We start from the raw sequence: 15,043 nt of genomic DNA, 5'->3' as shown, positions 1-15,043 counted from the left end.
ATACCTTTCTACAGCAGGGGTGCAATTGTAGAACTGTACAACTGCTGTCTCACAACTGCAGTGACACAGGTTTCTTTCTGAACTCTGATGCTATCATATGGAGACTGTACATTCTCCCTGTGACTGCATGATTTCTTCTCTGTGCACTAGTTTCTTCCCAAATGGATGCAGGTTGGTAAGCTAAGTTTTAGGTGAATGATCTTCCAGAAGAACCATATCCTTCTCATGGTTTGGAGGCTTGCTTGCCTCAATGACCTGCAGAGCTGTGTTAGCTTGAGTCAGGGCCTTGTGCTTTGGCCCTTGGTAGTGTCACCCAAGTCAAACAGGTCAAAGGGTAAAGGCCAGACTAAGATGGCCCACCATTCCTCCAGGTTCAGAAATTTGGCTCTGGTCTAACAACCCTGACTGGTCAAAAAAAAATTGTTATGGCAATAGTGATGAAACAAACTTCCATTGCATCACTAAGCACAGCTGCATAATAGGCTTCTTCGGCACCGAAATCTAGGCCTGGAGAGATTTGCTGCAGTGGAGCCCAGGTCCTGGTGCAAGGTACTGTCCACTGTCCAGGCAATTTAAATGCTGGCCCAAATAGACTGGGGGTGGAGGGGGGTCCTCTTTCTGCGTCATTAAGTCTTTGAGTCTACCTTGGCTGCTGCGCTTCATGTCTGTAAACTTTGTGATGAATTGTCCCACTAATATGATGAACTGAATACTAGGCTTTGGGCTGATCCAGGGATTTTGGATCTATGAACTCATTTTGCTTTGGAATGTTGTTGCTGCTCCCTTCCGTTGTCCAGCTGATTTATGTTTTTATTCTCTTTCTCTGTGTGCAGAGAGGAATAGAGTAATTTTTTAAAAAGGGTTCTTTCAAAATTCTTGCTTTGTGGCTACCTAAAAGCAAACAAGTCTCAAGGTTGTGTAATTTGTTCATTCTTTGATCATACATGTACTTTGAATCTTTGAAGTAAGGAAGTAGATGAGTGATAGAATCAGAGTTGAAGGGAATGAGGGGAGTATAAAATAAAGATCAGCACAGGCTTACCAAGCATAGAGGCTGGTGGACAGCCCAGCAATCAAAGATGTTATTTCTGTGTTGTGTAACTATCACTTATTGCTGTGTGATCCAACAAGGATTTTTTTTAATGAGAATAAAATGGTAAAGTTTCCCAAGCAGCTTCCACACTGCCAGGAAAGCTAAACTTACCAGTTGATCACATGCTCATCAAGTAAATGCTCTCAAACTTTGAAATGTAAGCTTTTAATGGTGATTTCAGTCTTTGAAATGCTCCAGTCCCCAACATCAGCATTAAGAAGAGAAAATTAGACATAGTGAGAAGTTTAGGAAGGCAAAAATGGGTGATGAAACACTTTTGGAGAAGAATCGCAAGGCATATCAAACTTGTGTTAAGCCAAAGTGAATAATCAAGGAGAGGTAGATCCACTCAAGTACAAATGAAAGAATTTGTGCTTTGAGTCAGAGCAAGTGGCTGAGGTGCTAAATGAATACACTATGTCTGTATTTCAAGGATTTGGAGGATAGTGAAAGCAGAGTGCACCATGCCAATGTCCCAGCACATTTTGAGGTTAGGAAGCAGGTAGTGCCGGGTCTTCTGAAAAGCATTAAGATGGATAAATCAACAGGGCATGTATCTTAGAATATTGAAAGAAGCAAGTGAGGAATACTGATGAGGTTTTGATAAAGATCATTGTGCACTCTCTAAACACAGGTGAGGTCCCAGAGAACTTGAGAGTAGCAAATTTTGTGCACTTATCCAAGAAGGGAAATGCGAATCAGAATCAGAATCAACACTGGCAAATGTTGTGGAACTTGATATCTTATCATAGCAGGGCAGTGCAATACATAAAAATGTGCTATAAATTACAAAAGGTATAAATTACCTTATCTTATATATGAACATTGACCAGTGATCAATCGGGAGATTAGAAGCTTGAGGGGACGTATTTCACCCAGGTCAGCTGACCAGGTGTAAAAGGCAGCAACTCACAGCAGTTTTTTTGGAGCTTTGACCGAAAGAGAAAAGCTTCAGGTAGAGTTTCCCCCCACCCTTCCTGACATTTGCTCAGTTAGAACAGTAGAGATGCCAGGCAGGAAAGTGGAGTGGATCTCTTGCAGGATGTGGGAGGGCAGGGAGACCTCCAGTGTCCCTAAGGACTACATCTGCGAGAAGTGCATCCAGTTGCAGCTTCTAACAAACTGCATTAAGGATTTAGAGTTGGAACTGGATGAATTTCAGATCATTTGGGAAGCTGAGGGTCTGATAGATAGGACATATTGAGAGGCAGTTGAACCCAAGATGCAGGACATGGGGAACTGGGTGACAGTCAGGAAGAGGAAAGGGGTTAAACACCCAGTGCAGAGTACTGCTGTGTCTATCTCTCTCAACAACAGCCATGTCACTTCAGATACTGTTCGGGGGGGATGACATGGCAAGGGAAGGACACAGAAGTCAAGCCTCTGGCACCAAATCTGATTCTGCGATTCAGAAGGGAAGGAGGGAGAAGAGGCGATCTGTGGTGTTAGGGAATCCATCAGGGGAACAGAAAGGAAGTTCTGTGGACAAGGAAGAGATTCCAGATAGTATGTTGCCTCCCAGATGTCAGTGTCCAGGACATTTTGGATCTAGTCCTCAGCATTCATAAGTGGGAGAGTAAACAGCCAGAGGTCGTGGTCCCTGTAGGTACTAATCTCGTTGGTAATGTTGAGGTTCTGCAAAAGGAGCTCAGGGAGTTAGGTGCTAAGTTAAAGGACAGGACCTCCCGGGTCATAATGTCAGGATTGCTAACTGTGCCATGTGCTAGTGAGGCCAGAATTAGGAAGATTATACAGTTTAGTACTTGGCTAAGGAGTTGGTGTAGGAGGGAAGGCATAAGATTTTTGGATCATTAGTGTCTGAACTTGAGGGGGTCTAATACCCTAGTGGGAAGATTTACTAATGTTGCACAGTTGGGTTTAAACTAGAGTTGCAGGGGGATGGGAACTAGAGTGCCAGAACAGTTAGTGGAGGAATTGTGGAGACAGACGTTAGTGAGACTGTGCTGTCTTTACGACAGTTATTTAGTTTATAATATTTTTGCTCAGTAATTCATTCGATAGTATTTTCTAGTTAGAATTAGAAGTGTTCAAAGCATATTCATTGCATGTAAAATATATCGGCATGCGATGACGTCACATCCGGTTTCGCCGCGTCTTGTGGGAAAGTACCGGTTTGAAATTAACGCGAGGGTGGGGGCTCACCACGAGGCACACCTGAGCAGAAGTTGTTTTGCAGGCATTAGAAATCACAGTGAGAGCAATGCTGTAAGTTAATAGATAATCGATATATTGAACTAAGATGTTAATGCCGATCCTGTTAAAAGTAACGACGGTCGATAATGTTTATGCTTTCGTTAGTTAAAGAGTTGCAGATAGTTTGCATTGAAGTGTATTTAAAGTAGTCAATGGAGCAGGTAAACTCTGCCTGTATACTGCACTTTAGTGTAATGTAGTTATAGTCACCTTTGCAAGTATTTACAATTGAAATGTGATATTAAGGAAGGAACAAATACTGTATCAATCTTGTATTGTTTTATCAACAGTTTTCACCATATGTTAATGTGAAGAGTGAACAGTAAATGGTTAATCTTACTGCGATCTGGTTTGCATTGACTGTGGTTTATCCGGACGTTAAATTCGGCGTTCGTTACACCCGAAGGAGAACGTTACAGTGAAAAAGCGGCATTATCAGGTGTTCCAAGTGCTGCAATGTCAGCTCGATCCGGGATCAAGTCGATGGCGCCCAGCGACAAGGGCAGTAGAGCTACATCAAGTAAGTCCACCCAGGCAAGAGCCAAGGCAGAAGCCGCCAAGGTGCGACTGCGTTACGCCAGACAAGAAGCAGTTTTGAAAATGGAACAGGCCACCAGAGAAGCCAAAATCCAGAAGGAAAGGGCCGCCAGACAAAGAGAAGAGGCCGCCAGAGAAGCCGAAACCCAGAAGGAACAGGCCACCAGAGAAGCCGAAATCCAGAAGGAACAGGCCGCCAGACAAGCCGAAATCCAGAAGGAAAGGGCCGCCAGACAAAGTGAAGCGGCCGCCCGAGAAGCCGAAACCCAGTTGGAAATGGCAAAAATATCGACAGAGTTGCAAGTGCTGCAGATAGAAAGAGAAGAAGAAGCTGCCATGGCGGAAGCAGAGTACATAGAAGAAGCTGAAGGGTCGCGTGATCTGACCGCAGTAAGATCTACTTTAGAAAGGACCAGACTGGAACGCACAAGCGACTATGTACAATCTCAAATAGACAGGCAGGCTCATCTCCCCTCTCCATACGTATTCGATAACTTCCCCAGCTACGAGGAACCTCAGAGAGTCACGATTGCATCACATCCATACGAGGAAGGAAATTTACCCTCACGGCTCCGTGATGAAGTCAAGAATGAAAGAACCGACAACGCTCCTTCACCCCCACAACAGGACGGCGGGGAGGGAGAGGTTCACTCCAGGACAACAATTGTCAGCTCGAACTGTACAGAAGTTTGCGGTCAAACTCAGTCAAGCCGTTCTTGTTCCAAGATCTGCCTCACTGAGGTGTACCCTAAAGAAGCACAACAAGACATTACCAAGCGTAAAGTAACCGACGAGACGCTAGGTCAGTCAGTTTTCGTTCAAACCGAGCACGGAAACAAACTTGCACAATCAGCTCAAGATACCATTTCTTTAAAACCCAAAGACACCAAGGTCTTCAGAGATGAAGCAAATAATGGGGTTGCCCCATTGCCTTTCAGAGAACCACGCCAGCGCTCACCAGATAACAAAGAGCAGGCAGTCAAACGGTTCACGTCCTTACGGAAAACCCGGAAAAGGAAACCTGAGATGCAGCAACGCACCCGATTGACCCACGAGGTACTGTGCACCCTAATGGCAGAGGTCACAGCCATTATAAACGCACAATCACTCCTACCTGTGTCTTCTGACCCAGAAAACCCCTTCATACTTTCGCCATCAACGCTCCTTACGCAGAAGGCAGGAGCTCCTCCTCCACCAGGAGACTTCTCAGACAAGGATTTGTACACAAAGCAATGGAGACAAGTCCAGGCTCTGGCAAATCAGTTCTGGTCTCGCTGGAGACAAATATATCTACCTTTGTTGCAACAGAGACAAAAGTGGACAGAACCCCGCAGGAATCTTCAAGTTGGAGACTTAGTCCTGCTCAGGGACAAGCAAATCGCCCGCAGCAGCTGGCCAACGGCCAGAATCACTGCTACATTCCCTAGCGGGGATGGACATGTCGGGAAGATCGAATTGAAGACTACCGACCAAGGCGATGTGAAAATTTACCAAAGGCCAGTTACAGAAGTTATTCTACTTCTACCTAATGACTGATTAAGAGACTAAGTTTGTACTCTGTTCATTATGACCTTACGAAGGTCAAGCAGGGAGTGTGCTGTCTTTACGACAGTTATTTAGTTTATAATATTTTTGCTTAGTAATTCATTCGATAGTATTTTCTAGTTAGAATTAGAAGTGTTCAAAGCATATTCATTGCATGTAAAATATATCGGCATGCGATGACGTCACATCCGGTTTCGCCGCGTCTTGTGGGAAAGTACCGGTTTGAAATTAACGCGAGGGTGGGGGCTCACCACGAGGCACACCTGAGCAGAAGTTGTTTTGCAGGCATTAGAAATCACAGTGAGAGCAAAGCTGTAAGTTAATAGATAATCGATATATTGAACTAAGATGTTAATGCCGATCCTGTTAAAAGTAACGACGGTCGATAATGTTTATGCTTTCGTTAGTTAAAGAGTTGCGGATAGTTTGCATTGAAGTGTATTTAAAGTAGTCAATGGAGCAGGTAAACTCTGCCTGTATACTGCACTTTAGTGTAATGTAGTTATAGTCACCTTTGCAAGTATTTACAATTGAAATGTGATATTAAGGAAGGAACAAATACTGTATCAATCTTGTATTGTTTTATCAACAGTTTTCACCATATGTTAATGTGAAGAGTGAACAGTAAATGGTTAATCTGACTGCGATCTGGTCTCATTGACTGGTTTATCTCGACGTTGAATTCGGCGTTATTAGTACACGCGAAGGAGAACGTTACAGAGACCTCAGACAAAGTCAGGGATCAAAAGGTTGAACATGGTGTGACTAGTGTCCTGTGTATATTTCAATGCTAGAAGTATCATAGGCTCAAGGCATGGATCAATACCTGGAATTATGAAATTGTAACCATTTGTGAGACTTGGTTGCAGGAGGGGCAGGACTGGCATCTCAATATTCCAGGGTTCCATTGTTTTAGATGTGTTAGAGTGAGAGGGATCTAAGGAGAAGGGGTGGCATTACTAGTCAGGGAAAACTTCATGACATTACTCCATCTGGACAGACTGCAGAACTCTTCAGTAAGGTGTGGTGGGTGAAACTGAGAAAAAAAAGAAAGGTATGACCATATTAATGGGGCTATATTACAGACCAACCAATGTTCCTAGGGTTTTAGAGGAACAAATTTGTGGAGAGAAAGCAGACTTGCAAAAAAAAAGTTAAGGTTGTTATAGTAGGTGATTTTAATTTCCTACATATTGACTGGAAATCCCATATTGTAAAAGAACTAGATGAGATAGAGTTTGTGAAATGTGTTCAGGAAAGTTTTCTTTATCAGTACATAAAAGTCCCAACAGGAGAATGTGTACTGCTGGATCTGCAATTAGGGAATGAGACAGGGCAAGTGACAGAAGTTTGTGTAGGGGAATACTTTGCATCCAGTGACCGCAATGCCATTAAAATAACTATGCAAAACAATAGGTCTGGTCTGTAGGTTGAGTTTCCAAATTGGAGAAAGGCCAATTTTGATGGTATTAGAAATTGTCTGGCAAGTGTGGATTGAACAGGCTGTTTTCTGGAAAAGGTGTGCTTGGTAAGTGGGAGGACTTCAAATTTTGCGAGTACAAAGATTGTACGTGCTTGTTAAAGGATAAAATAATGGTAAAGATAACAAGTGAAGAGAACCTTGGTTTTCAAAAGATATTGAGGTCCTGGGAAGGAGGGAAAAAAAGGAGGTGCATAAAACATATAGGCAAGTAGGAACAAATGAAGTGCATACAGAGTAGAAGAAATGCAAGAGACTTGAGAAAGAAATCAGGACGGCTAAAAGAAGGCATGAGTTTGCTCAAGCAAACAAGATGATGGAGAATCCTAAGCGATTCCACGGATATGTTAAGAACAAAAGGATTGCAAGGGACAAAATTGGCCCTCTGGATGATCAGAATGGTACTCCATGTGTGGAGACAAAAGAGGTGGGGGAGATCTTAAATGATTTGTTTGTATTTACTCAGAAGATAGACAGAGTCTATAGAAGTGTGCAAAGTGTTATCAACTTCACAAACCCTGTACAGAATACAGAGGAGGAAGTGTTTGCTATCCTGAGGCAAATGAGAGTGGATAAATCCCTAGGGCCTGACAAGGTGTTCCCTCAGACCCTACAGCAGGCAAGTACAGAAACTGTCAGGGACCTAGCGGAGATATTTAAATCAGCCTTAGTGACAGGAGAGGTTCCAGAGGATTGGAGTATAACCAAATATTGTTCCGCTGTTTAAAAAGTCTCTAAGCATGAACCAGGAAATTATAGGCTGGTGAGTCAAGCATCAGTTGTGGGAAAGTTATTTGAAGGTATCCTAAGGGACCAAAAATATAAGTATTTGGATAGTCATGGACTGATTAAGGATATTCAGCATGGCTTTGTGTGCGGTAGGTCATGTCTAACCAATCTTATAGAGTTCTTCGAGGAAGTTACCAAGAAAGTGGATGAAGTCAAGGCAGTGGATGTTGTCTACATGGACTTCAGCAAGGCATTTAACAAGGTCCCACATGGGAGGTTGGTCAAAATGGTTCAGTCGCTTGACATTCAAGATGAGGTAGTAAATTGGAATAGACATTGACTTTGTGGAAGAAACCAGACAGCTGTAATAGATGGTTTCCTTTCTGACAGGAGAACTGTGACAACTGGGATGCTGCACTGGGTCTGTTGTTGTTTGTCATCTCTATTAATGATCTGGTTGATAAAGTGGTTAACTGGATCAACAAATTTGCAGATGACCCCAAGATTGGGGGTATAGTGGACAGTGAGGAAGGCTATCATGGCTTGCAGAGGGATTGGCATCAGCTGAAAAAGAAGGCTCAAAAATGACGGATGGAATTTAATGCAGACAAGTGCAAAGAATTATACTTTGGTAGGACCAGCCAGGGTAGGGCACTGAGGAGACTGGTAGAACAAAAAGATCCTGGAATACAGATCCATAATTCTTTGAAAGTGGCATCACAGGTAGATAGGATCGTAAAGAAAAATGATTTTGGCACATTGACTTTCATAAATAAAGGTATTGATTACAGAACATGGAATGTTATGTTGAAGTTGTATAAGACATAGATGACACCTAATTTAGAGTATTGCACACAGTTTTGGTCACCAACCTACAGGAAAGATGTCAGTAAAGGTAAAAGAGAACAGAGAAAATTTACAAGGATATTGCTAGGACTGGAGGACCTGTGTTATAAGGAAAGGTTGAATAGGACTCTATTCCTTAGAATGTAAAAGATTGAGAGGAGAGTTGATAGAGATATGCAATATTATGAGGGTCATCAATAGGGTAAATGCTAGCAGGCTTTTTCCACTCTGGCTGGGTGAGAATACAACCAGATATCATGGGTTAAGGGTAAAAGATGAAAAGTTTAAGGAGAACATGAGGGAAAATTTCTTCACTTAGAGGATCATAAGAATGTGGATTGAGCTGCCAGCATGAGTGGTGTATGTGAGCTCAGTTTTAACATTTAAAAGAAGTTTAGATAGGTCCATGGATAGTAGGGGCATGAAGAGCTATGTTCCCAGAGCAGGTTGATGGGAGTAAGCAGCTTAGATGGTTTCAGTATTGATTAGATGGGCCAAAAGGCCTGTTTCTGTGTCGTACTTCTTTATGACTTCATACACTTTATGTATACATTAAAGTACTTACACTATATATATGTATACCACTGATACAAGAATGATTATTTGAGTTACTGTCACCTTCCTGTCAGCTTGTACCAGTCAGGCCATTCATATTAACAAGGCATTTCACCTACATAACTGCCATTGATGGTTTTTTTTTAAATTTTGTTTTGCTTTTTGTACTGTTCTCTGTAAACTCTAGAGATTGTTAAACATGAAAACCCCAGGAGATCAGCAGTTTCTGAGATACACAAAACACCCCATTTGGCACCAGTAATTATTTCACCGTCAAAGTCTCTAAGATCTCATTTCTTCCTCATTCTGATGTTTGATCTGAACAACAACTAAGCATCTTGACTGGACCAGATAACAAAAGTGACACATTCCAAAAACAAAAGAAACAATAATAGTAAGAATGAACAAAGACAGAGTGGAATATTATCAGCAGCTACACCCGTAATATACGGTACCAGGTTCCAAAGATGAAAGGCTTTCTATAACATTTTTTCCTTATCTCTTCTTTCACATTTTCAACAGAAGCCAAATTGCAAAAGTATGTTTTAGGTTGAAAAATGTTCTGCACTCACAGTCAAGAAAGAATTGATGACAAAGGAGAGAGAATGATTCAAGCCCAGTGCCCAAGTGTGTGAGCAATGGTTGTCACATCTGTTTGGATCTCACAAAAGATAAAACAATTCAATATTAGGCCTCATAATCCAGAGTAGTTTGCTGCTCAAAAATCCAGTCCTGGATGCCAAGTCAAGTGCAAGCAAAGTGGAGGTCTGCAGGGAACTCAAAAAGTCTAAACCAAGGAAGATGGGAAGACAATTCTATTCCTTCTATCTTGTTATGTTTTGTAATTCCAAAACATAAACTAATTGAAAGAAAAACATTGAGCTGGGAAATAATGGGTCCACTTCATTTAGCTTCCCTTTTAGTGAGGCACTCACATATGACATGGTGGTGTAATGATGTATGTAGGCCAATCGTGCATTTCTTACCTACAGTGCCTTGAAAGCTGTGTCTGGTTGACGGTGGGGGTGGGGGTGACAGTGAGCAACTGTCTGTGATCTTGCCAGAGATGTCAGCTCAGACACACAGGGACATCAATTTTCTTCATTCAAAACTCTCCATATTTGCTCTGGTAGTGTGCTGTGGGTCATTTTCCTGCTGAAAGTGGAAGATCCTCCCCAATTTAAGCTTTCTGGCAGAGACTAATAGGTTTTTATCCAGAATCTCTCTACATGTAGCAGCATTCATCTTCCCATCAATCCTGACCAAATTTCCAGAAAAGCATCCACAAAGCAAAATGGTACCTCCACATTACTTTACAGAAGGGATGGTGTTACCTAGCTGATGCACACTATTAGATTTACATTACATGTACTGCTTAATGTTGAGGCCACAAAGTTCCTCTTTAGTCTCATCCTGTTATTAGATGGAGATGGAGTCTAGCTGCTTACACAGGCATAAACACCGAACAGCAAACAGGAGGAATCCTGACACAGAGTCTAAACTTAGAGCCTTGACACTGTCTTGACACAGAGCCCTGACTCAAGAGAAACAGAGTCTGATAGGTAAACCTTGAAGCAGGAGCTAGATTTAGAACAAACAGTTCTAAGCAGTCAGGGAACATAGTTATCTCACAGGAAAAAAGACCAACAAACTGACAACTAGTGGTTGCGACGCCAGGGTTCTTATGCTGCAGTTTTTGATGGAGACCAGGTGTGCTGTCATCAAAGTGAATTAGCAGTAAATGGGAAATTAATGATCAGAAACAAAGCATAATCAAAGGAAATTAGGAGCAAGATAGGGGATTAATGATCAGGACCCATGACACATCCACATCCTTACAGTATCTTCTAAGTGACACTTTGCAAAGTCATTATGGGCAAAGGTATGCTATTTTTATACAGGGTTTGTTCCTTGCCACTCTTCCAATAATAACATTTTTGTGTAAGGCCTCAGAGATTGTAGAGCCATGAACTTCATCTCCAGTTGCAGCCATTGATTTCTGCAGCTCAGTTAAAGAGACTGTTGGTATCACAGTAGCCTCTCTTACAAGTGCCATTCATTTCTTGTATATGTTTGGAGGGGCAGCCTAACCTAGGCAGTGTGGCTGTGGTTTCATGATGGACTGCACTGAGCTCCAAGGTATGTTCAGTGCCTGTGGACTGGAATTATACCCTTCCCCCAATTTATGCTTCTCTTATTATCATTTCCCTCGCTTGTCTCAAATGTTCTTTTCCCCTACTTTTGGTTTGGTCTGTTGAAAATCTAGCATACTATTGGACCTCACAGAGAGAGGGTGCAATTATCCTTAGGAATTCATTCAAAACTGGTCACTCTCCAAATTTCTACTTCAACAAACTGGGTGAGTTGTTAAGGTAATACAATATATTGCACCTGAGAAAATTTGGCACAAAGAGGATGAATACTTTTTCAGCCTCACAATTCTGTTTTTTTTTTTAATTTTTAGTGAATTGTTGACAGGTATTGTAATTGTTCTTTTGACTTGACATGATGTACAATGTTTTGTAGATTAGCTCAAAAAATCCTATATATTTTAAATTTAGAAAATGAGGCAGTAAAATGTGAAAGTAGTTGTGGGGCTGAATACTTTTTCAAGGCACTGTATAACCTGTATTAAATTAAGTAAACAATCAAAGGATGCTTAACTCAAATATGTAATCCTATTCCTAATTTGTATGTTCTAATGTTGTAAAAGTTACTTTGCAGTAACTTTCCACTTACTGCAAATTTCTCTCAAACTCCACAAGTCCACACACCAGACATCCAGATATTAAACCAACTTTCCCCTCACCTCCACGTAAACCTTTCACAGATCCTCATTGCTCAACATCAATTCATGCCTTATCATTCAATATCTGTAAACTCGCTAAGCACAAAGCACAGTGACTAATTTTTTCAGTCCTGATGAAAAGTCTCGGCTCAAAATGTTGACTGTGCTCTTTTCCATAGATGCTGCTTGGCCTGCTGAATTCCTCCAGCATTTTGTGTGTGTAGCTTGGATTTCCAGCAACTGCAGATTCTTTCTTTTGTAACATAGGATATTACCTTGTTCCTTTCAACTTTAATTGATTGGGAAAAAAATGCCAATTTTATCAGAAAATGTAATCAGTGACTGAACTGTAATGATATGAATTGGCTCCAGGTCAATAGCTGAAATTTCCAATGAGGATAGTAATTTTTGTATGCATTCATGACAATATTGAGCCAAAATCAAACCTGAGTATTGATTCATTAAAATATATCCTCAAGTCTTTTGGTATACAAGGATTCTTATGAAGGGAAGTCTTGATTTAGGTATATGATTAATTGACCTAGAGTTAAACTATCAGTAAAGTTGTCCAGTTTTAAAGTTTCCTCATTCTATTCAAATCAGATGAACACATGCAGGAATATAAATCACAGCAATCAGGAAACCCTCAGTGAGAACGTAGGAATGTTGCGACAATGAAATACTTTTATTTCCTTGCTGTTCTGACTCCTCTGTTCATGGGTAAGAAATGCTTTCCATGCAAGTCATTTGGATTGCAATTAAGAAAAAATATTGCCAGAAAAAAATAATGCTTGTGATTTTTTAATGAAATATGGAAACAATTTTTGAAGTGTATGGTATTTTTGTTAAAGTACAAATAACTTGTTTAAACATTAAATTCTTCAAGGAACACTGATCTTGAACTGAGTTGCACTCAAAAGCTGAAAAACACTTGTTTTATTTAAAAATCTATAGTATTTTGCCTTGTTTACTTAAGTATTATGCTTATCTTTCCCTGTCTGATATATTCAGCAGCTTGTGCTAATTATGTCGTGAAATATGTGCTTGTGTATAGTGAGACTAAAGGTGTTTGCATATTGCCAAACCTGGTTATAGTGTGCATCAAGACATTACGCAAGACCTTTGCAGAGTTATTGGGATATTTTAATTGAAGATACTTTTATATTCTATGACAGAGAATTTTTCATTATGGAATAGTAATCAAATTATTATTTTCATGCTGGTTCCATATAATTATAAAATGTAAAACTTAATATATATTTCATTTTTAAGAATATTTATGTTTCCAATAGACTTCAAATGCTGTTGATAGTATGCAACATTTCAGCAAATAAGTTGTAATAAAGTTTCTTATTATCCATATATCTTGCAAAAATATAATAAGCAATTGTGTAAATTAGGATGCAAAAGTTTGAATGGAAAAGAGATTCTGTGAGGTGTACTGACGGATTTTATTTGATCAGGGAAGCTCCAGATGTATGAGTTTTAAAACATACAAAACCCAGCAAAATGCATTTAAATTCAAAACTTGACTTCAACTCACCAAGCCCTTTGAAATAAAGTAAGTGAAAAGAAATACCTTATATTTTTCCTCCACCTTTCTATGGCAGCAATTCTCCTTCAGTTGAATGGTATCTCCAATTTTGGAGCAACTCTGACCAGTGTGGCATTAGAAAGGCTGTGTCCTTAGTATAATGCTGGAAACTTCCAGAAAGACTGGGGTTAGAGACTTAGTACATCCGGAACTTACAGCTGGTGACTGGGAGCAGCTGAACGCTGAAGGTTTCCCTTGGAAATACCATCCACTTGCCTGTTACATTTTCACCCAAATTCCTTACTTCCAACCTTAGTCCAATAATATTTTAATTATCTACTTATACCAAAAATTGGGTGATCAATGAATTTGTTCTTGGATTTTCACATAGTCAATTGTGGGAACATTCCAAGATTTTCACTGAAATAAATAACTCTACGCCCTATGCTATTCATGGACAGGTTGGCACAAAATTTACATCTCTTTAACCTGTGAGATTCAAATAAAGTAAATCAGAATGTCCACCACCAGAGCAGCTTTATAGCTCTTGTTTCCTGATATCAGTACTATAAGATATTTCCAATGTGCTTGTAAATGATGCTCACAGTTAAATGCATTGATTCATATATTTCATGTTTAGGTGGGGTTAAATTAATGTTACAGTTTAGATAACGAAGAGACTGAGCATTATCATTAAGTGTCAAAACTCCAAAGTGGAATGCTTTTTACAGGCCTCTGAAGCACCAATTGCTTCACCTGTTAATCTAGGGCCAGCGAAGTGTAACTCCCTACTATGCACCATTCTCTCACTATTCACCCAAACCTCCCACTCCAAAGGAGATAAGAATTAATGCAAGAAAGATTTAAGCGAGCACAGCCAGTGGAAAGAAGGTTTGGAGAACTAAAAAACTTCTTCCTAGTCTTAGCTACAGGCTGGATACATAAAAATAGTGAAGTGCTAGCCCTGTGAATCCGCAACACAGATGTGTGCTGCAATCAACAGAGCTAAGTGATTACACAAACAACAGAAAAGATGCAAGATCTGCGGTCCTCTGCATCTGGTTGAGTGGTGGACAGTCATATGGCAAATGAATCTGTTATTACCCTCAACAATATCAGAATCCAGCAGGTAAATGCTAAAATCAAGACTGAAGCACTTGAAAACTTCTTCAGCCCCAAGTACCATGTGAACAGAATATCCACCATTATAGCAGTCTGCTACAAACCAGTTTGATTCCAATGTGATATTGAGAAAAAAAAGTGAGATCAACATCATAGCAATAGTGCTGAAGGCTTGTGCTGCAAAATAGCTTCAACTCCAGATGTTGCTCCAGTACAGTTAAAAATTTGTATTCCCCCATCAATGTTTAAACTAAGTCATATTCACAAAAAGCAAAGCAAATCCAAATGAGCTAAACACCATCCAATAAGCCTACTGTAGCAAGGTGCTGGAAGTATTGTCAGATGAACTCAGCTCCAGATCTTATCACAACCTTGGTCTCGTAGAATTTTAAAGTAAATTTATTATCAAAGTACATACAGTGGCATACAAAAGTTTGGGCACCCCCCGGTCACAGTAAAATTTCTGTTACTGTGAATAGTTAAGTGAGTAGAAGATGAACTGATCTCCAAAAGTCATAAAGTTAAAGATGAAACATTCTTTTTAACATTTTAAGCAAGATTAGTGTATTATTTTTGTTTTGTACAACTTTAGAGTGAAAA

General features: G+C 40.3%; 1 protein-coding gene across 2 annotated transcripts in view; it reads left to right on the top strand.

Moving 5' to 3' along the window:
- Nucleotides 1-12,429: 12,429 nt before the first annotated feature.
- The window catches only part of LOC132403817 (mucin-2-like), a 96,644-nt gene continuing 94,030 nt past the window's right edge, over nt 12,430-15,043 (top strand). The window contains exon 1 of one of the 2 annotated variants that reach the window (XM_059987535.1): nt 12,430-12,507. In XM_059987535.1, coding sequence (XP_059843518.1) covers nt 12,462-12,507 — 46 coding nt within the window. In that variant the 5' untranslated portion in view covers nt 12,430-12,461. The remainder of the gene's footprint in view (nt 12,508-15,043) is intronic. The other variant, XM_059987534.1, reaches the window with a different exon arrangement.

Source organism: Hypanus sabinus, chromosome 13 (genome assembly GCF_030144855.1).
Source record: "Hypanus sabinus isolate sHypSab1 chromosome 13, sHypSab1.hap1, whole genome shotgun sequence".
In the NCBI taxonomy this organism is placed as follows: Eukaryota; Metazoa; Chordata; class Chondrichthyes; order Myliobatiformes; family Dasyatidae; genus Hypanus; species Hypanus sabinus.
This window is presented reverse-complemented; position numbering and strand designations above follow the sequence as displayed.